Source organism: Protopterus annectens, chromosome 3.part1 (assembly GCF_019279795.1).
Source record: "Protopterus annectens isolate FY-2018-M chromosome 3.part1, PAN1.0, whole genome shotgun sequence".
NCBI classification, from domain to species: domain Eukaryota; kingdom Metazoa; phylum Chordata; order Ceratodontiformes; family Protopteridae; genus Protopterus; species Protopterus annectens.
Genome location: NC_056732.1, coordinates 1,785,475,608 through 1,785,493,473, shown reverse-complemented (window position 1 = coordinate 1,785,493,473; position 17,866 = coordinate 1,785,475,608). Strand labels below are relative to the sequence as shown.

Sequence of the window (17,866 nt, the reverse complement as noted above, 5' to 3'; positions counted from 1 at the left end):
TGTTTTGAGTATGTGACTTCCTGAGAGTTTGGAGAGAAATTTTTCAGTGAATCAAGTGTTTTCTCTACAGTGTGCTGTTAAACTGTGTAAATAAGAATTCCACGTGTGCAGGTATTCATTTGTGATGTTACAAAAAGACAACCTTTGGTTGTCTTTGGTGACTTATAGAAAAGCTATGGCTTGGGAAAAGAACCGGAATATGTAAGTCAAAGAGAAGTTATACAATCCCATGCATAAAGCTCAACTGTCATGAGTTATGTGTTTTGTGTACTCAACTGACCAGGTAACAACCACCACACCTATTGGGCTCCACTGATGTCAAAATGAAAACATCTGGGTTATACTTCATTCAATCCAGGTTAAGGGATGTGCATTTTATTCAGCTTTTATTTTGTCAAGTTGCTGGTATCAACATAAGAGGCCACATACACTTTGTGCATGTATGTGCAGCATTTCAGATCCGTTAATAATTTTAAACATATTAGTATTGGTTGGAGTGTTCTGTTCAGCTGTTTCTTGTTGTTATTGTTTGCTTTAAATTATGTGATTTTGTACAAGAAGCATTTCATTTTTTTTAAACAAAGTCTTTATTGACTTATCACTTATGACACAGGCAATCATACATTTATATAAATTAAACAAACCATATTGACATATTTTCAGTTGCAAATATTACACATCACATCGAGTATAGTATACAGTCATTCTCAATTGAATATTACATAGCTCATTCAATTCTTGCCTTCCATTTAACCTCATTCCTCCTCAAAAAAATTATTATTTTTGAAAGAGTAATACTGGCTGTAGGCAGTGGTCATACGGTCTACATGGCATATCTTGACCTGGCCAAAATGTTTAACACCATCCCCCCATTCTGGCATAGCTAGTAAGCTAAATGCATTGCAAAGCGATCCCTATGCAGTAAGATGGATAGCAAATTGGCTAAAGGACAGAACCCACACGCTGCGGGTAGAAGGTACCCCATCAGAGATTATGAAGGTAACCAGCAGTATTACAGGGCTCAGTGCTAGGACCTCATTTGTTTGGCATTTACATTTCTGATGTACAGACCATGAAGCATGATCTCTGGCTAACCAGGTTTGCAGATGTCTGCAAACTAGGAGTCATTGTCATGTCCCCCTCTGACTCCCAAGCCCTTCAGCAAAAATTTACTTTTAAATATCGGATGCACACAGACGGGCTTAAATTAAATGTCAAAAAGTGCAATATTGTTACATTTGGTAGAGCACCCCTCCCCCTGTATACAGAATAAAAAATAACCCACTCCAAAATAAAAATGTTGTTAGACACATTGTAACCATGTTAATACCTTCCACTCCTATGCGCATCATATGACAACAGCAGTTAGAAAATCCTGCTTAGTTCAGTTGATTGCCAAGGGAATATCACCCAGATCTAAAGAGGTCACTGTCCCCCTATATTCAGCATAGATTAGGCCAATTATTAAATACAATACCCCTTTTGAAATGTATCTCACTAGACTTATCAAATAACTAGAAAGACCTCAAATGTTCCTAACAGAGAACATTAGCTTAAAAACCCTAAACTACCAGATATTAAAAAAAAACATTCAGTAAAAACAGCAAGAAAAACCCAGCCAAGCTAGAGTTTTCACTGTGTGATACTTTAAACCTTCGGTAATGGAGGCCAATGGAATATATGCAAGTGACCCCTTAAGGACATCAAGTGTTTCAGCTACATGGCTTGTGAATGCCCATAACTTTTTTTAAGTCTTTGTGGTTATATTCAAGCCAATAAAGTCTAACCCCACTACTTGTGGACATGCATGTTTCAGTCTTTTTATTTTTTTAGATGAGAAACTTCTGTACAGAAATATCACTTATGACATGGGCAATCATATATTTACATACATGAAAACAAACCATATTGACATATATTTAGTTGCAAACATTACACATCACATATAGTCTTCTATTCAGTCAATGTCAGTCAAACATTACACAGCTCATTCAGTTCCTGCCTTCCCTTAAACCTCACCTCCAAAACATTCTGCATGCATTGTTCCCACAGTCCCCTTAATTTTCTATGTAATTTGCTCCTGCCCTTTTCTGAAGATCTCATTTCAGTTCTTTTATCGGTTCGATATTCACTAATTCTTGTACGGTTGGTTTATACTTTGATTTTCATTTTCTAGGTATTGCTTTTTTGGAAGCCACTAGAATTAAACTCAGCAAGGCTATGCCCAGCCAAGTCCGATTCTGTATCATAGCTCAAAATATCATTTTCTTTGTTAAACCTATTTGCACTCCCTTTATTTCTGACTAGGTAGTCTGCAGTGAATTTTTAAAGTCTGCCAACTCATTACACTCCTAAAAATAGTTTCCCAATTACCTCTTTCTCCCCCATCACACCTCCAACATTTGCAATCTACCCGAGGAAAAATTCCCTGGAGTTTGCTTGGTGTATAAAAATACCTACGCAAACACTTTCAAGAGGAAAAAACGAAATCTTCTATACTTTGTTGCATATTTGGGAGCCATACATATATTCTCCCATTGTTTCTTTGTGATTTGCCATCCAGTTTTTTTTTCCTAATCCTTTCTAACCTCCTCTTATTGATTCCTACATTTATTATGCAATAGTTTATATGCCCTACTAATTATTCCTTTTTAACAACAGCTTATGTTCTAGATTCTACTAAAACTTCTACCACTGTTGGTCTTTCACTTAGGCTCCCCATTACTTTTTGTACCAATACTCTGATATCAATCATTGATAGGGAAGGCAATCACTAGCCTGCCATCCAAATGTATTCCTGGCCTCTTCCCATTCTATTACATTTCCCTGGCTAATTATTTGTCTCAATACCTGGGTTCCTTTGCCAGTTTTCTTCAGCAAATCCCAGCCCCCTCTTGCCTATTATCTTTACCCTTACTTGCAGTCATCCTATTGGCAGAATCTCCTTTCTCCGTTCCTGTGTTGGCTTAGCTTTCTGCTACTTTATGAATATAATATTCTGTATTGTTACTGCTATATGCTTTAAGGATCTGCATTCAAATCCCAGTCTCTCCTTATTTCTTGAGCTTCCTTCTGTTTCATCATCCCTTTCCACTCTGAATCTTAACTTTCTGCTTTTGCTATGTATAGGAACCTTAACTGTGTAGCTCTGAAACACCCCTTCAAATCCCATAATCCCAAAGCACCTTGTTCTATCGGAAGGGTTAACTTATCCCACTTGACTTTTGGCCTCTTCCTCTACCCAGACATGAAATCCTTCAACTCTTTATTAATTGCTATCCACAACTTCTCCTCTAGTTGATAAAAGTACGCCTGACCTGTGTGTAAAACTAAATGACTAAAAAATTCAGTGCTTGATTTTGCTATTCATATTATTAAAACAGGACTTTCAATTTCTCAGTTTTTGTATTATCTTTTGTTTAGTCTCTTCCCACATATCTTTAGCTGCCATAACAAAATCCTTTTTAAACCATTCTCCTAAATACTTCATCTCATCATGTGCCTACAAATATGGGTATTACTGAACCAGTTTGTGTGGGGCACCTACTTTACAGCTATAACCTTTGTTTTATACTCATGAATTTTATATCCTGAAAATATTTGAAAATGTCTCAGAATGTTCCACATCACTGAAATGTCCTTTTTTGGTTTTATCAGGTACAAAATAATATCATCTGCAAATAAAGCCGACTTTTCTTCATTACCATACTAATTATATCCTTGAATTTCTGGGTGCCTTGTTTTCTTTGCCAGTGGTTCTAAATGTAACGTAAATAACAAAGGTGAAAAAGGACATGCCTATCTGGTTCCTCTGTTCAAACAAAATTTATGAGAGAGGAACCTCCCAACTTTAATTTTCACCACAATCCCTCATATATCCTCTTCATTAAAAGAAAAACACTACCCGTCCACAGAGACTCTGACTAAGGCTCTTAGCTTGCTTTATAATATTAATTCTTTCTATAAGAGTTAATCAAGACAAACAGTGTTATTAATAAATTGAGCACTTTTGTTTTATTCCATTATAAAACTTCTTCAGAATAAATACATTATAAACCAATGATCTTAAATAATAAAATTAAAAATATATGACTGGCAAGGCTCTGTTCTAGTCCAATCACAGTTTCTTGAATCATTCCAGGAAATTGATTTACAACCTATCTCTGATTCCCATACAAGAAAAAATAATTTAAACCTAAAAAGAATAGGAAATCAATGTACAACCTATCACTTATCACCTTACCTTACGCTCGGGATTAACTCTAAGCTGTGGAACTTGTTTAACTTGCTTACTTATGTAATCACTGTAAATAGTATGTTTGTAATATGTAATGTTGGTATTATGTAATGCTGTATCTGCTTACCCTTGGAGCTTTTCTCCCCGGGCCTCCGCTGAAAATGGACATGCATCCAGTTGGACTATCCCGGTCAACAAATGTAAAATAAATAAATAAAATCATTTAAATCTAAAAGCACCAGGAATCAATTTACAACGTATCACTGATTCCCATACCAGAACCAATCTTTTAACCATAAAATGAAAAACCCTCTTATTGTAAGCCAGTAATTCCACAACCATAGTTCATAACATAGGCTGTTAAAATTCTTTAAAAAGCAATACATTTATAAACAATGATCACAGAACCACTAAACGTGTGTATGTATATGCATGCTGAAACATTTAAAATAGTGTTAAAAAAATATATATAAAAGCATGAACATCATTTAAAGGGCCTAGCAGAATGGCATTAATTCTTAAACATGCGCACAGCAATTAAACCATTCAGTAATATGTAAAGATAATCACCCAGTTATTTAAAATAATAAATATATATAAATATAAGCTTAACAATAACAAGTATGTGTGTGTATGTGTGTGTGTGTGTATATATATATATATATATATATATATATGTATGCCGTTTCTAAAATAGTTTTTAGGTTACGTCCTCTTATTTTTGACATTAGGTTTGTCACCCAATTTCTGCCCTACTAACCTGTCATTTTGTTAAGATGACCCAATTTTTCATTAAAATAGTCTTAATGCTAAAACTATCCATACTATAAGTAGTAATCAATGAATCCCTGACCATCATGTACTTACTTTTTAGTAGGTAATGTTCACTAGTGTTAACATTAATGTGGTCAGTACTACAATTTTCAATATATATAACTCGAGATTGTTCATTATTCACAATTTCAAAGGTTTCTGTTTTCAACTGTGGAGAATAAAAACCTGTTTCCCTTTTATTTATGACCTCATACATTAACTGATTTATTAATGAGGTAGGGTAGTTTCTTGCCAAAAACATATTCTTTGTAAAGTTGCAGTCATCTAAAAAAATTTCAGAGTCAGAAACCATATGGGCTGCTCTCATAAACTGACCCTTAGCTATGACCTGTTTTTAACTATGGGGGTAGACACTAGTATAATGTAGATAGGCATTTGAAAACATTGTTTTACGATAAATCTTTGATGTAAATTTCTTATTCTGCCTATCTTTACAAAGGTTAATGTTGAGATAAGTTATTTCTGAGTCATTAAATTCATGGGTGAACTTTAAAAAAATCTGTACTATAATTAACAAATTCCCAAAATTTGGTCAGGATTGCAATATTTCCATCCCAGGTGATACAATTATCATCTAGGAAATGTGCATAATTTGCAATGTTTCATGTAATTAGTTTCAAATAAGTGTCTTATCTCCCACTACACCATTATGATATTTGTTAGCAATCCCCCATAAGGTGACCCCATAGCAACAACATTTTTTATAAAAAGTATTTCTTTTCAAACATTAAAAGTTGTTCTTTAAAACAATCTCCAAAAGTTTTTCATACATATTTTGTGATGTGGTATCACCTTTTCATGTAAATATTCAATAAGCCATAACAATCCAGTGTCATGAGGGATCACAGTATATAAATCACAAACTTTGATGGTAACAAACAGCAGACTGGTTACATAGCATGACAATTGCACCCACAAGTCAATTTGAACAAAACTCGCAAAATGAAAGTCTTACTTACCTTCAAACACTGGACCCCACCCAGTTTGGGTTTGTGAAGGGTCAATCTTATCTCCTGAACCTGAAAGACTTCTTCAAATCAGTCTCCAGGCAGGACTCCTGTTGACGAGGGTAAGACGGTCCACACAGCCTATCTGGACCTTTGCAAGGCCTTCAACACCATCCCCCACTTTGGGTTGGGTTGCCAACTGGCTTACTGAAAGAACCCTCACTGTGAAAGTAGCCAACTCCAAATCAATCTTCAGACAAGTGACAAATGGAGTACCTCAGGGTTCAGTCCTGGGACTGTTCTTGTTTGGCATCTACTTCTCTGAAGTACAGGACAACACTAAGGGACTCTGGCTAACAATGCTCGCAGATGACTGCAAACTGGGAGCCATTATTGAATCCCCAAATGATGTAGATATTCTACAAAAGGGTCTTATGGAAACAGATGCTTGGTGCCAGAGCCATGGGCTCAAGCTTAATGCCAAGAAATGTATAGTTATCCCCTTTGGGAAAAACCATGTACCCATGAATTACCACATAGGTGGCAGTACACTAAACACCGAACGTGTGATGAGAGACTTAGGGACACATGTGGACAGTGGTCTCACCTGCGATAATGGCGCAACAGTCAGGAAATACTTCTATGTGGCACACCACATCACTAAGGGCTTTTCATCCAGAAAAAAGGAGGTCATTGTCCCACTGTACTCATTAGACCCATTATATAGTACAACACCCCATTTGGTATGTACCTCACAAGACATCTGCAACAACTGGAAAGGCCACAGAAATACCTCACTAAAGGAATCACAGGCCTAAAGCAGATGCCCTATGCTGACCATCAAAAAAAAACTCCAACTATACTCTGTGACATATTGTCTACTCAGAGGCAATCTCTGCTTAACATACAAGGCCATGTGAAACCCTGAGTAGTTGGACATGCTCCACTTAAAGAAATCCCAATCCCACAGAGCCACATGCTCCAGGGATATAAACCTTGTCATCGCAATGAACAAAACATGCTGGAGGGATAGGTTCCTGACCCAGAGACTCCCCATACTCTGGAATAAGACTGCCCATACATGTCAAGCAGGGTGCCTCCTTGGCCCTCTTCAAAAAGAGCCTTGACGATTGGATGGGAGATAGGAAATTCACCACAGGGATCATGTCAGTTGCCCTGCTAGACAGGGGTCCAGGGAAGTAAATATTGTGGGAAGAAATATCCAGGGAATTGTTTGGCTAGGCTTATATAGGCCATAGGGCCGATAGCCTAGTACCATCCTATGAACCTATAAATTGAACTAACAAAAAATAAATAAAAATGTTAAACGAAACTCTGAATGTTTACCTTGTGGCTGCCAAGAATACAGGCACCTTTAGTGACAACTGCTTACAGGCTGCAGACATTCAATTAATATCCACACCATTGCTCACAAATGTGAGATATTCCTTCTCTGAGCCAGTAATCAAGGAGCCTCACTCCTCACCATTGACATCTATGGGGAACGTTCATTTGGAGGAAAATAGATACACACAGTATTTCCAGATGCAGCTCTCTGCATCAAGCATGATTTCTCTTAAGAATCCACAGGGAACACCCGGGATCTGGGTTTTTCTTTCTCTCTTTCTCTGTCCAATAAGGCTCCCTACTGGTACAGCTATAGCATTTAGACCTCAGCCAAGTGTCCAAACCAAGTCCTGCACCACTCTCTCTCTGTGAAACCAGTTCTTTGTGTTTCTGCTCCAAACAGCTCACACACACACACACACACACACACACACACACACACACACACACACACACACACACACACACACACACACACACACACCTGGGAAAAGCTGGCAGAGATTTGCTAGCTATGCCCCCTTCAGCCCAAACTATAAGGTAATTACACTGCCACCAGACACTACAAACCAATCTACTCATCTACTCTATGGCTCTTACAAGGGTAACTAATTATACTATGTACAATTAATACTAATACAAATGGTAGTTTGACCAACGACAAGGCTTTCAGGAGCTGCCAGAGCTGTCAGTAAATAAATATAAATGAATGTTTAAATATATTTAATAATAAATAATAAAAGAACATGAAAATGCTAAATATCTATTTACAGTAAACACCACAGTTTCAAGAGTTTCAACCACAGGAAATATTAAAATAACACAGATGAATAGATTGACATAGACACAGAAAAAGCAGTACTTAACTAATCTCACTAGATTTTCCTGACTGATCTAAAGAATTACTATTCACTGGTCACAGTGATGATGGTGAATGGTCTTCTTTCTTTGTCAAGTTTTCAAGCAGACTGCTGAGTGACTCTATAATATGTAAATATTATTTTTGGGATAGCTTACAGAATGTCATCACATCTACTCATCTGACATATTGTTCCCATGCTACCCTGCTTGGCTAGAACCTGCCAGGATTTAGCACATATGTGTCAATAACATACATCCATAGACCTTTGCTAAGATCTGTTGCAGCTTCTGAATGTCATAAAACAATTTCAGACCTCCACCCTTCAGGAATAGCAACTATTTTGCCCCAAAGACAAAAGAGAAAGCTTCCTAGAACAAACATTTTGTCTCTGGCTGCAATCAGAGTTGTAAGATACAATCTTTATAGCTTACATTAAGTAATTTAATGTTTTACTATTTTTAAAGGTAGCTGGACTGAGATTATTCTCTTCTCTTCCATTATTCTATGTTAAAACACATACACTTTCAACACAGGCACCTGTACAAATCAGTTTGATACACAAATGACATATAATTCTTTACAGAATTCCAGTTAGCTGTGCTGGCATGTGTTACACATCGCCCTAAAACTCCTGGCATAGCTGGCAATACTTCACATTGTCATAGTTATTAAGAATACATGCTCTTACTCCATGTGCTTTTACACCCAAAGAAGGTAAAAAATTGTCCCAAACCCCATACCTGTCCATTTTTTTTGTCTTTTTAATTTTGAATCCGTTACTATGTACTTACTGTACCTCATGTTACATTAGGCATAACACAGGGCTCAATCCTAGATTCACTCCTATTCAGCATTTTTACCAACAAACTCCACTCTGCTACTGACTTTACCACAATCACACAATATGCAGATAACTCCACTCTCATCTGTGTAACCCCCCCCCCTCTCTAAACTTCAAGAAAAAAAAGCCTTCATTCCTTGCATTAGAATCTTGGCTCTCTTAATTCTGAATTCCAATAAAACAAAACTAATTACTTTTTTTCAAATAAGCTCTCAGACTACCAGTTCCCTTTTCTAATATACTCATCTAATAATACTAAGCTTGGACCCATATCACACAGCAAGCTATGCAGCATCACAGTTAAGCTTGGACCCATATCGCACAGCAAGCTAGGCAGCATCACAATTAAGCTTGGACCCATATCACACAGCAAGCTACGCAGCATCGCAATTAAGATTGGACCCATATCACACAGCAAGCTACGCAGCATCACAATTAAGATTGGACCCATATCACACAGCAAGCTACACAACATCACAATTAAGCTTGGACCCATATCACACAGCAAGCTATGCAGCATCATAATTGACAATAAAATGAAATTTGATAACCTCATATAAAACTAGGTTCCCTTTATAAAATTAAACCATACCTCACGGACCCTACAAGACAATATATTGCCAGGACTCACCTACTCTCTACCCTTCTTTATGCCTCTGCCATCTTCACCAACCTGAAGAAAACTGATCTAGCAAAACTAGAAGCTTGCTATAACAAGAACACCAGATTTGCTACTAACTCCCCATACATATCCCATCACTGTAATGTCTTAAACCAGCTAAACTGTCTGCAATTACCTAATCTCCTAACATTCACCCACCTTACAATGCCCACAGCATAGTATACCAACCTGAAAAGTGTCCAGCACTGAATAACCTGCTTTAACCCCAATTCAATAAAAAGTAACTAAGATCCTCCCAACAAACTTCTGTTACAAGTCGCAAAAGCTAACAATTATCATGGAGATTCTCTTTACTCCAATCTTATCTCCAGGACTTGGAATTTGACCCCCCAGCATATCCTAACCACTGCCAGTCCCCAACAATTTAAAACATTTCTTACGTGCCATCTATCTAAATCCTGGCTGATCACTGTCTCCATTATACACTTCCCTACACAGCTTTTATAGCATACCTTAAAACTGCTTAAGTGAACCTTATATTTAACCACTAATATGTATTCCTGAACTACATCTTGTATGCATAATTCTCTGTGTAAATTCTGTACCTCTACACTTCCAACAGTTAGATGATGATATTATATAACTGTGATTATTGTTAATTAAATTCTGTACCTCTACACTTCCAACAGTTAGATGATTATATTACATAACTGTGATTAGTGTTAATTTCAAACAGCTGTATGATGTTTTTGCTTCACATAAGTTTGTATTCTTTTATTGGTATATGTTCAATAATTGGTGGGGCTTTTCGCCCCCGGGCCTCCACTGCAAATGGCTAACCACCCATTTGTGCTATCCAGGTAAACATACATTAAATAAATAAATAAATACTTCAATTTTCCTCTGCCTTATTTTCTGCAACTCCCCTTTTGCCTTTACTTTCTTTGCATATACTTTCTTTTCCATCTTACCACTATTCTTCAGGACTGTCTCTGCATCCTCATTTTGTGTTTTCTCCATAATGTTCTCTCAGGAAACACCTCCTTCATTTTTTTGGCTCACTTTGCATGACCATTTCTTTAAGTAAATCATCCTGCAACCCTCCCAAATGCAGGGTTGTAATTATACAGCTATCATTTGCTAACTCATCTCCATCAAACAGATTTCTTTGAAACATCTCCTCAGAATCCTGCACACATTCTCTGGTCTTGTTATTTGCTTTCTACTCTATTTCTCTCACCACTCCATTACCTCCTTCTCTCTCCATCTGCCTCTCTGTTTCTCTGGGCTGCCTCTGCACCTGGAATGGAAACAGGAAGTGCTCCTGCACAATGGGCCCCACTCACAAGAAAGACGAGTAGAGGAAGGCCCTTGATACCCTGGTAAAATTTGTCCTAGTGGTATAAATACCACTTCAGGTCTCCCCTGAAAAGAGGCCACCAGCCTAGTGGGACTAACCCAGTTGACAATATATAAATAAATAATCTTAATCTTCTTCTTCTTCTTTCGGCTGCTCCCGTTAGGGGTCGCCACAGCGGATCATCTGTTTCCATTTCTTCCTGTCCCCTGCATCTTGTTCTGTCACACCAGCCGCCTGCATGTCCTCTCTCACCACATCCATAAACCTCATCTTAGGCCTTCCTCTTTTCCTCTTACCTGGCAGCTTCATCCTTAGCATTCTTTTCCCAATATACCCAGCATCCCTCCTCAGCACATGTCCAAACCAACGCAATCTCGCCTCTCTTGCTTTGTCTCCAAACTGTCCAACCTGAGCTGACCCTCTAATATACTGATTCCTAATCCTGTCCATCCTAGTCACACTCAGTGCAAATCTTAACATCTTTAACTCTGCCACATCCAGCTCTGACTCCTGCCTTTTTGTCAATGCCACCGTCTCCAACCCATATAACATAGCTGGTCTCACTACCCTCTTGTAGACCATCCCTTTCACTCTTACTGGTACCCGTCTGTCACAAATCACTCCTGACACTCTTCACCCATTCCACCCTGCCTGTACTCTCTTCTTCACCTCTCTTCCACACTCACCATTACTCTGAACTACTGATCCCAAGTACTTAAACTCTTCCACCTTTACCAACTCTACTCCCTATAATAAACAAACTAATCCCATGCTGATCAACATGACCTGCCTTGGCATGTGGGCTTCACTATAACTGCAGCATCAGAAATCTGCATGTAAGAAGGTAATGACCATTATATACGCATATACAGAAATCTAAAGTAAGGTCATTTTATTGTGACAGGAACAATAAAGAGTTTCACTCACAGATATATGCCTGCATGACTGACAGCCCCATTCATTCTCATCTGACTTCCCTGCTACAGCTTTCACAAAGCAACCAGGAAAAAAGCTGATTTTCTCACCTTGATACCAGAGATATTCTCCTCCTGCTTGTTTTGAGACTCTTTGAGACGTTTCATTTTCACTTCTAGAGAAGACACGGTATTTTTCATCTTGTCCTGGATATATGAAATAGTATTAAAATAGTAAATATTTAATGTAAAATTTTACGTATTAAAACTTTCATCTTATATGCTCAAATAGAAGATAATTTTTTTATGAGGTGCAGCAATAAATTAAAAGAAAATAATTGTTAGGCCAGGGCATCTCCTCAGACTGGCAGCCCCTACAATCCAAAGTTCAGGTCAAAACAAAAAATGATCTTCCCACTGAGGACCCCAGAAAAACTGTATCCATCTCCATGCTACAGTTAATAATTACTAACATAATGACCTCCTGACTAAAGTGTGAAAGCAGTACTGGCACCGGTTTATGACGTCACAGTACCACCTTCCATGCTACAGTTACTAATTACTAACATAATGACCTCGTGACTAAAGTGTGAAAGCAGTACAGGCACCTGTTTATGACGTCATAGTAAAACCTTCCATGCTACAGTAACTAATTACTAACATAATGACCTCCTGACTAAAGTGTGAAAGCAGTACTGGCACCTGTTTATGATGTCGCAGTACCACCTTCCATGCTAGAGTTACTCATTACTAACATAATGACCTCCTGACTAAAGTGTGAAAGCAGTACTGGTACCTGTTTAGGATGTGACATTACCACTTTCCATGCTAGAGTTACTAATTACTAACATAATGACATGCTGGCTAAAGTGTGCAAGCAGTACTGGCACCTGTTCATGATGTCACAGTACCACCTTCCATGCTACAATTACTAATTACTAACATAATGACCTAATGACTAAAGTGTGAAAGCAGTACTGGCACCTGTTTATGATGTCAAAGTACCACCTTTGATGCTACAGTTACTAACTACTAACATAATGATCTCCTGACTAAAGTGTGAAAGCAGTACTGGCACCTGTTTATGATGTCACAGTACCACCTTCTATGCTACAGTTACTAATTACTAACATAATGATCTCATGACTAAAGTGTGAAAGCAGTACTGACACCAGTTTATGAAGTCACAGTACCACCTTCCATGCTACAGTTACTAATTACTAACATAATGGCCTCCTGACTAAAGCATGAAAGCAGTATTGGCACCTGTTTATGAAGTCACAGTACCGCCTTCCATGCTACAATTACTAACATAATTACATCCTGACTAAAGTGTGAAAGCAGTACTGACACCAGTTTATGAAGTCACAGTACCAGCATCCATGCTACAGTTACTAATTACTAACATAATGACTCCTGACTAAAGCATGAAAGCAGTACTGGCACCTGTTTATGATGTCACAGTACCACCTTCCATGCTACAGTTACTAATTACTAACATACTAACATAATGACCTCTGAACTAAAGTGTGGAAGCAGTACTGACACCTGTTTGTGATGTCACGGTACCACCTTCCATGCTACAGTTATTAATTACTAACATAATGACCTCCTGACTAAAGTGTGAAAGCAGTACTGGCACCTGTTTATGATGTCACAGTATCACCTTCCAGGCTACAATTACTAAATACTAACATAATGACCTCCTGACTAAAGTGTGAAAGCAGTACTGGCACCTGTTTATGATATCACAGTATCACCATCCATGCTACAATTATTAATTACTAACATAATGCCCTCCTGACTAAAGTGTGAAAGCAGTACTGGCACCTGTTTATGATGTCACAGTATCACCTTAAATGCTACAGTTACAAATTACTAACATAATGCCGTCCTGACTAAAGTGCGAAAGCAGTACTGGCTCCTGTTTATGATGTCACAGTACCACCTTCCATGCTACAGTTACTAATTACTAACATAATGATCTCCTGACTAAAGTGTGAAAGCAGTACTGGCACCTGTTTATGATGTCACAGTACCACCTTCCATGCTACAGTTACTAATTACTAACATAATGACCTCCTGACTAAAGTGTGAAAGCAGTACTGGCACCTGTTTATGAAGTCACAGTACCACCTTCCATGCTACAGTTACTAATTACTAACATAATGACCTCCTGACTAAAGTGTGAAAGCAGTACTGGCACCTGTTTATGATGTCACAGTACCACCTTCCATGCTACAGTTACTAATTACTAACATAATGACCTCCTGACTAAAGCATGAAAGCAGTACTGGCACCTGTTTATGATATCACAGTACCACCTTCCATGCTACAGTTACTAATTACTAACATAATGACCTCCTGACTAAAGTGTGAAAGCAGTACTGGCACCTGTTTATGATGTCACAGTACCACCTTCCATGCTACAGTTACTAATTACTAACATAATGACCTCCTGACTAAAGTGTGAAAGCAGTACTGGCACCTGTTTATGATGTCACAGTATAACCTTCCATGCTACAATTACTAATTACTAACATAATGGCCTCCTGACTAAAGTGTGAAAGCAGTACTGGCACCTGTTTATGATGTCACAGTACCACCTTCCATGCTACAGTTACTAATTACTAACATAATGACCTCCTGACTAAAGTGTGAAAGCAGTACTGGCACCTGTTTATGATGTCACAGTACCACCTTCCATGCTACAGTTACTAATTACTAACATAATGACCTCCTGACTAAAGTGTGAAAGCAGTACTGGCACCTGTTTATGATGTCACAGTACCACCTTCCATGCTACAGTTACTAATTACTAACATAATGACCTCCTGACTAAAGTGTGAAAGCAGTACTGGCACCTGTTTATGATGTCACAGTATCACCTTCCATGCTACAATTACTAATTACTAACATAATGCCCTCCTGACTAAAGTGTGAAAGCAGTACTGGCACCTGTTTATGATGTCACAGTACCACCTTCCATGCTACAGTTACTAATTACTAACATAATGACCTCCTGACTAAAGTGTGAAAGCAGTACTGGCACCTGTTTATGATGTCACAGTACCACCTTCCATGCTACAGTTACTAATTACTAACATAATGACCTCCTGACTAAAGTGTGAAAGCAGTACTGGCACCTGTTTATGATGTCACAGTACCACCTTCCATGCTACAGTTACTAATTACTAACATAATGACCTCCTGACTAAAGCATGAAAGCAGTACTGGCACCTGTTTATGAAGTCACAGTACCACCTTCCATGCTACAGTTACTAATTACTAACATAATGACCTCCTGACTAAAGTGTGAAAGCAGTACTGGCACCTGTTTATGAAGTCACAGTACCACCTTCCATGCTACAGTTACTAATTACTAACATAATGACCTCCTGACTAAAGTGTGAAAGCAGTACTGGCACCTGTTTATGATGTCACAGTACCACCTTCCATGCTACAGTTACTAATTACTAACATACTAAGATAATGACCTCCTGACTAAAGTGTGAAAGCAGTACTGACACCTGTTTATGATGTCACAGTACCACCTTCCATGTTACAGTTACTAATTACTAACACAATGACCTCCGGACTAAAGTGTGAAAGCAGTACTGGCACCTGTTTCTGATGTCACAGTACCACCTTCCATGCCATGCTACAGTTACTAATTACTAACATAATGCCCTCCTGACTAAAATGTGAAAGCAGTACTGGCACCTATTTATGATGTCACAGTATCACCTTCCATGCTACAATTACTAATTACTAACATAATGCCCTCCTGACTAAAGTGTGAAAGCAGTACTGGCAAATATTTATGATGTCACAGTATCACCTTCCATGCTACAGTTACTAATTACTAACATAATGACCTCCTGACTAAAGTGTGAAAGCAGTACTGGCACCTGTTTATGATGTCACAGTACCACCTTCCATGCTACAGTTACTAATTACTAACATAATGACCTCCTGACTAAAGTGTGAAAGCAGTACTGGCACCTGTTTATGATGTCACAGTACCACCTTCCATGCTACAGTTACTAATTACTAACATAATGACCTCCTGACTAAAGTGTGAAAGCAGTACTGGCACCTGTTTATGATGTCACAGTACCACCTTCCATGCTACAGTTACTAATTACTAACATAATGACCTCCTGACTAAAGTGTGAAAGCAGTACTGACACCAGTTTATGAAGTCACAGTACCACCTTCCATGCTACAGTTACTAATTACTAACATAATGACCTCCTGACTAAAGTGTGAAAGCAGTACTGGCACCTGTTTATGATGTCACAGTACCACCTTCCATGCTACAGATACTAATTACTAACATACTAAGATAATGACCTCCGAACTAAAATGTGGAAAAAGTACTGACACCTGTTTGTGATTTCACAGTACCACCTTCCATGCTACAGTTACTAATTACTAACATAATGACCTCCTGACTAAAGCATGAAAGCAGTACTGGCACCTGTTTATGATGTCACAGTATCACCTTCCATGCTACAATTACTAATTACTAACATAATGACCTCCTGACTAAAGTGTGAAAGCAGTACTTGCACCTGTTTATGATGTCACAGTATCACCTTCCATGCTACAATTACTAATTATTAACATAATGCCCTCCTGACTAAAGTGTGAAAGCAGTACTGGCACCTGTTTATGATGTCACAGTACCACCTTCCATGCTACAGTTACTAATTACTAACATAATGACCTCCTGACTAAAGTGTGAAAGCAGTACTGGCACCTGTTTATGATGTCACAGTACCACCTTCCATGGTACAGTTACTAATTACTAACATAATGACCTCCTGACTAAAGTGTGAAAGCAGTACTGGCACCTGTTTATGATGTCACAGTACCACCTTCCATGCTACAGTTACTAATTACTAACATAATGACCTCCTGACTAAAGTGTGAAAGCAGTACTGGCACCTGTTTATGATGTCACAGTATCACCTTCCATGCTACAGTTACTAATTACTAACATAATGACCTCCTGACTAAAGTGTGAAAGCAGTACTGGCACCTGTTTATGATGTCACAGTACCACCTTCCATGCTACAGTTACTAATTACTAACATAATGACCTCCTGACTAAAGTGTGAAAGCAGTACTGGCACCTGTTTATGATGTCACAGTACCACCTTCCATGCTACAGTTACTAATTACTAACATAATGACCTCCTGACTAAAGTGTGAAAGCAGTACTGGTACCTGTTTATGATGTCACAGTACCACCTTCCATGCTACAGTTACTAATTACTAAAACAATGACCTCCTGACTAATGTTTGAAAACAGTACTGGCTCCTGTTTATGATGTCACAGTACCACCTTCCATGCTACAGTTACTAATTACTAACATAATGACCTCCTGACTAAAGTGTGAAAGCAGTACTGGCACCTGTTTATGATGTCACAGTACCACCTTCCATGCTACAGTTACTAATTACTAACATAATGATCTCCTGACTAAAGTGTGAAAGCAGTACTGGCACCTTTTTATGATGTCACAGTACCACCTTCCATGCTACAGTTACTAATTACTAACATAATGATCTCCTGACTAAAGTGTGAAAGCAGTACTGACACCAGTTTATGAAGTCATAGTACCACCTTCCATGCTACAGTTACTAATTACTAACATAATTACCTCCTGACTAAAGCATGAAAGCCGTCCTGGCACCTGTTTATGAAGTCACAGTACCGCCTTCCATGCTACAGTTACTAATTACTAACATAATGACCTACTGACTAAAGTGTGAAAGCAGTACTGACACCAGTTTATGAAGTCACAGTACCACCTTCCATGCTACAGTTACTAATTACTAACATAATGTCCTCCTGACTAAAGCATGAAAGCAGTACTTGCACCTGTTTATG

The 17,866-nt window shown here is 38.2% G+C and overlaps 1 protein-coding gene across 1 annotated transcript in view; it reads right to left on the bottom strand.

The window, feature by feature from the left end:
• Positions 1 to 17,866, bottom strand: part of LOC122798918 (zinc-binding protein A33-like) — a 299,752-nt gene that overhangs the window by 257,648 nt on the left and 24,238 nt on the right. Inside the window, exon 2 of the mRNA XM_044068009.1 lies at positions 12,076 to 12,171. Within this exon, the coding sequence (XP_043923944.1) occupies positions 12,076 to 12,171 (96 nt within the window). The remainder of the gene's footprint in view (positions 1 to 12,075; positions 12,172 to 17,866) is intronic.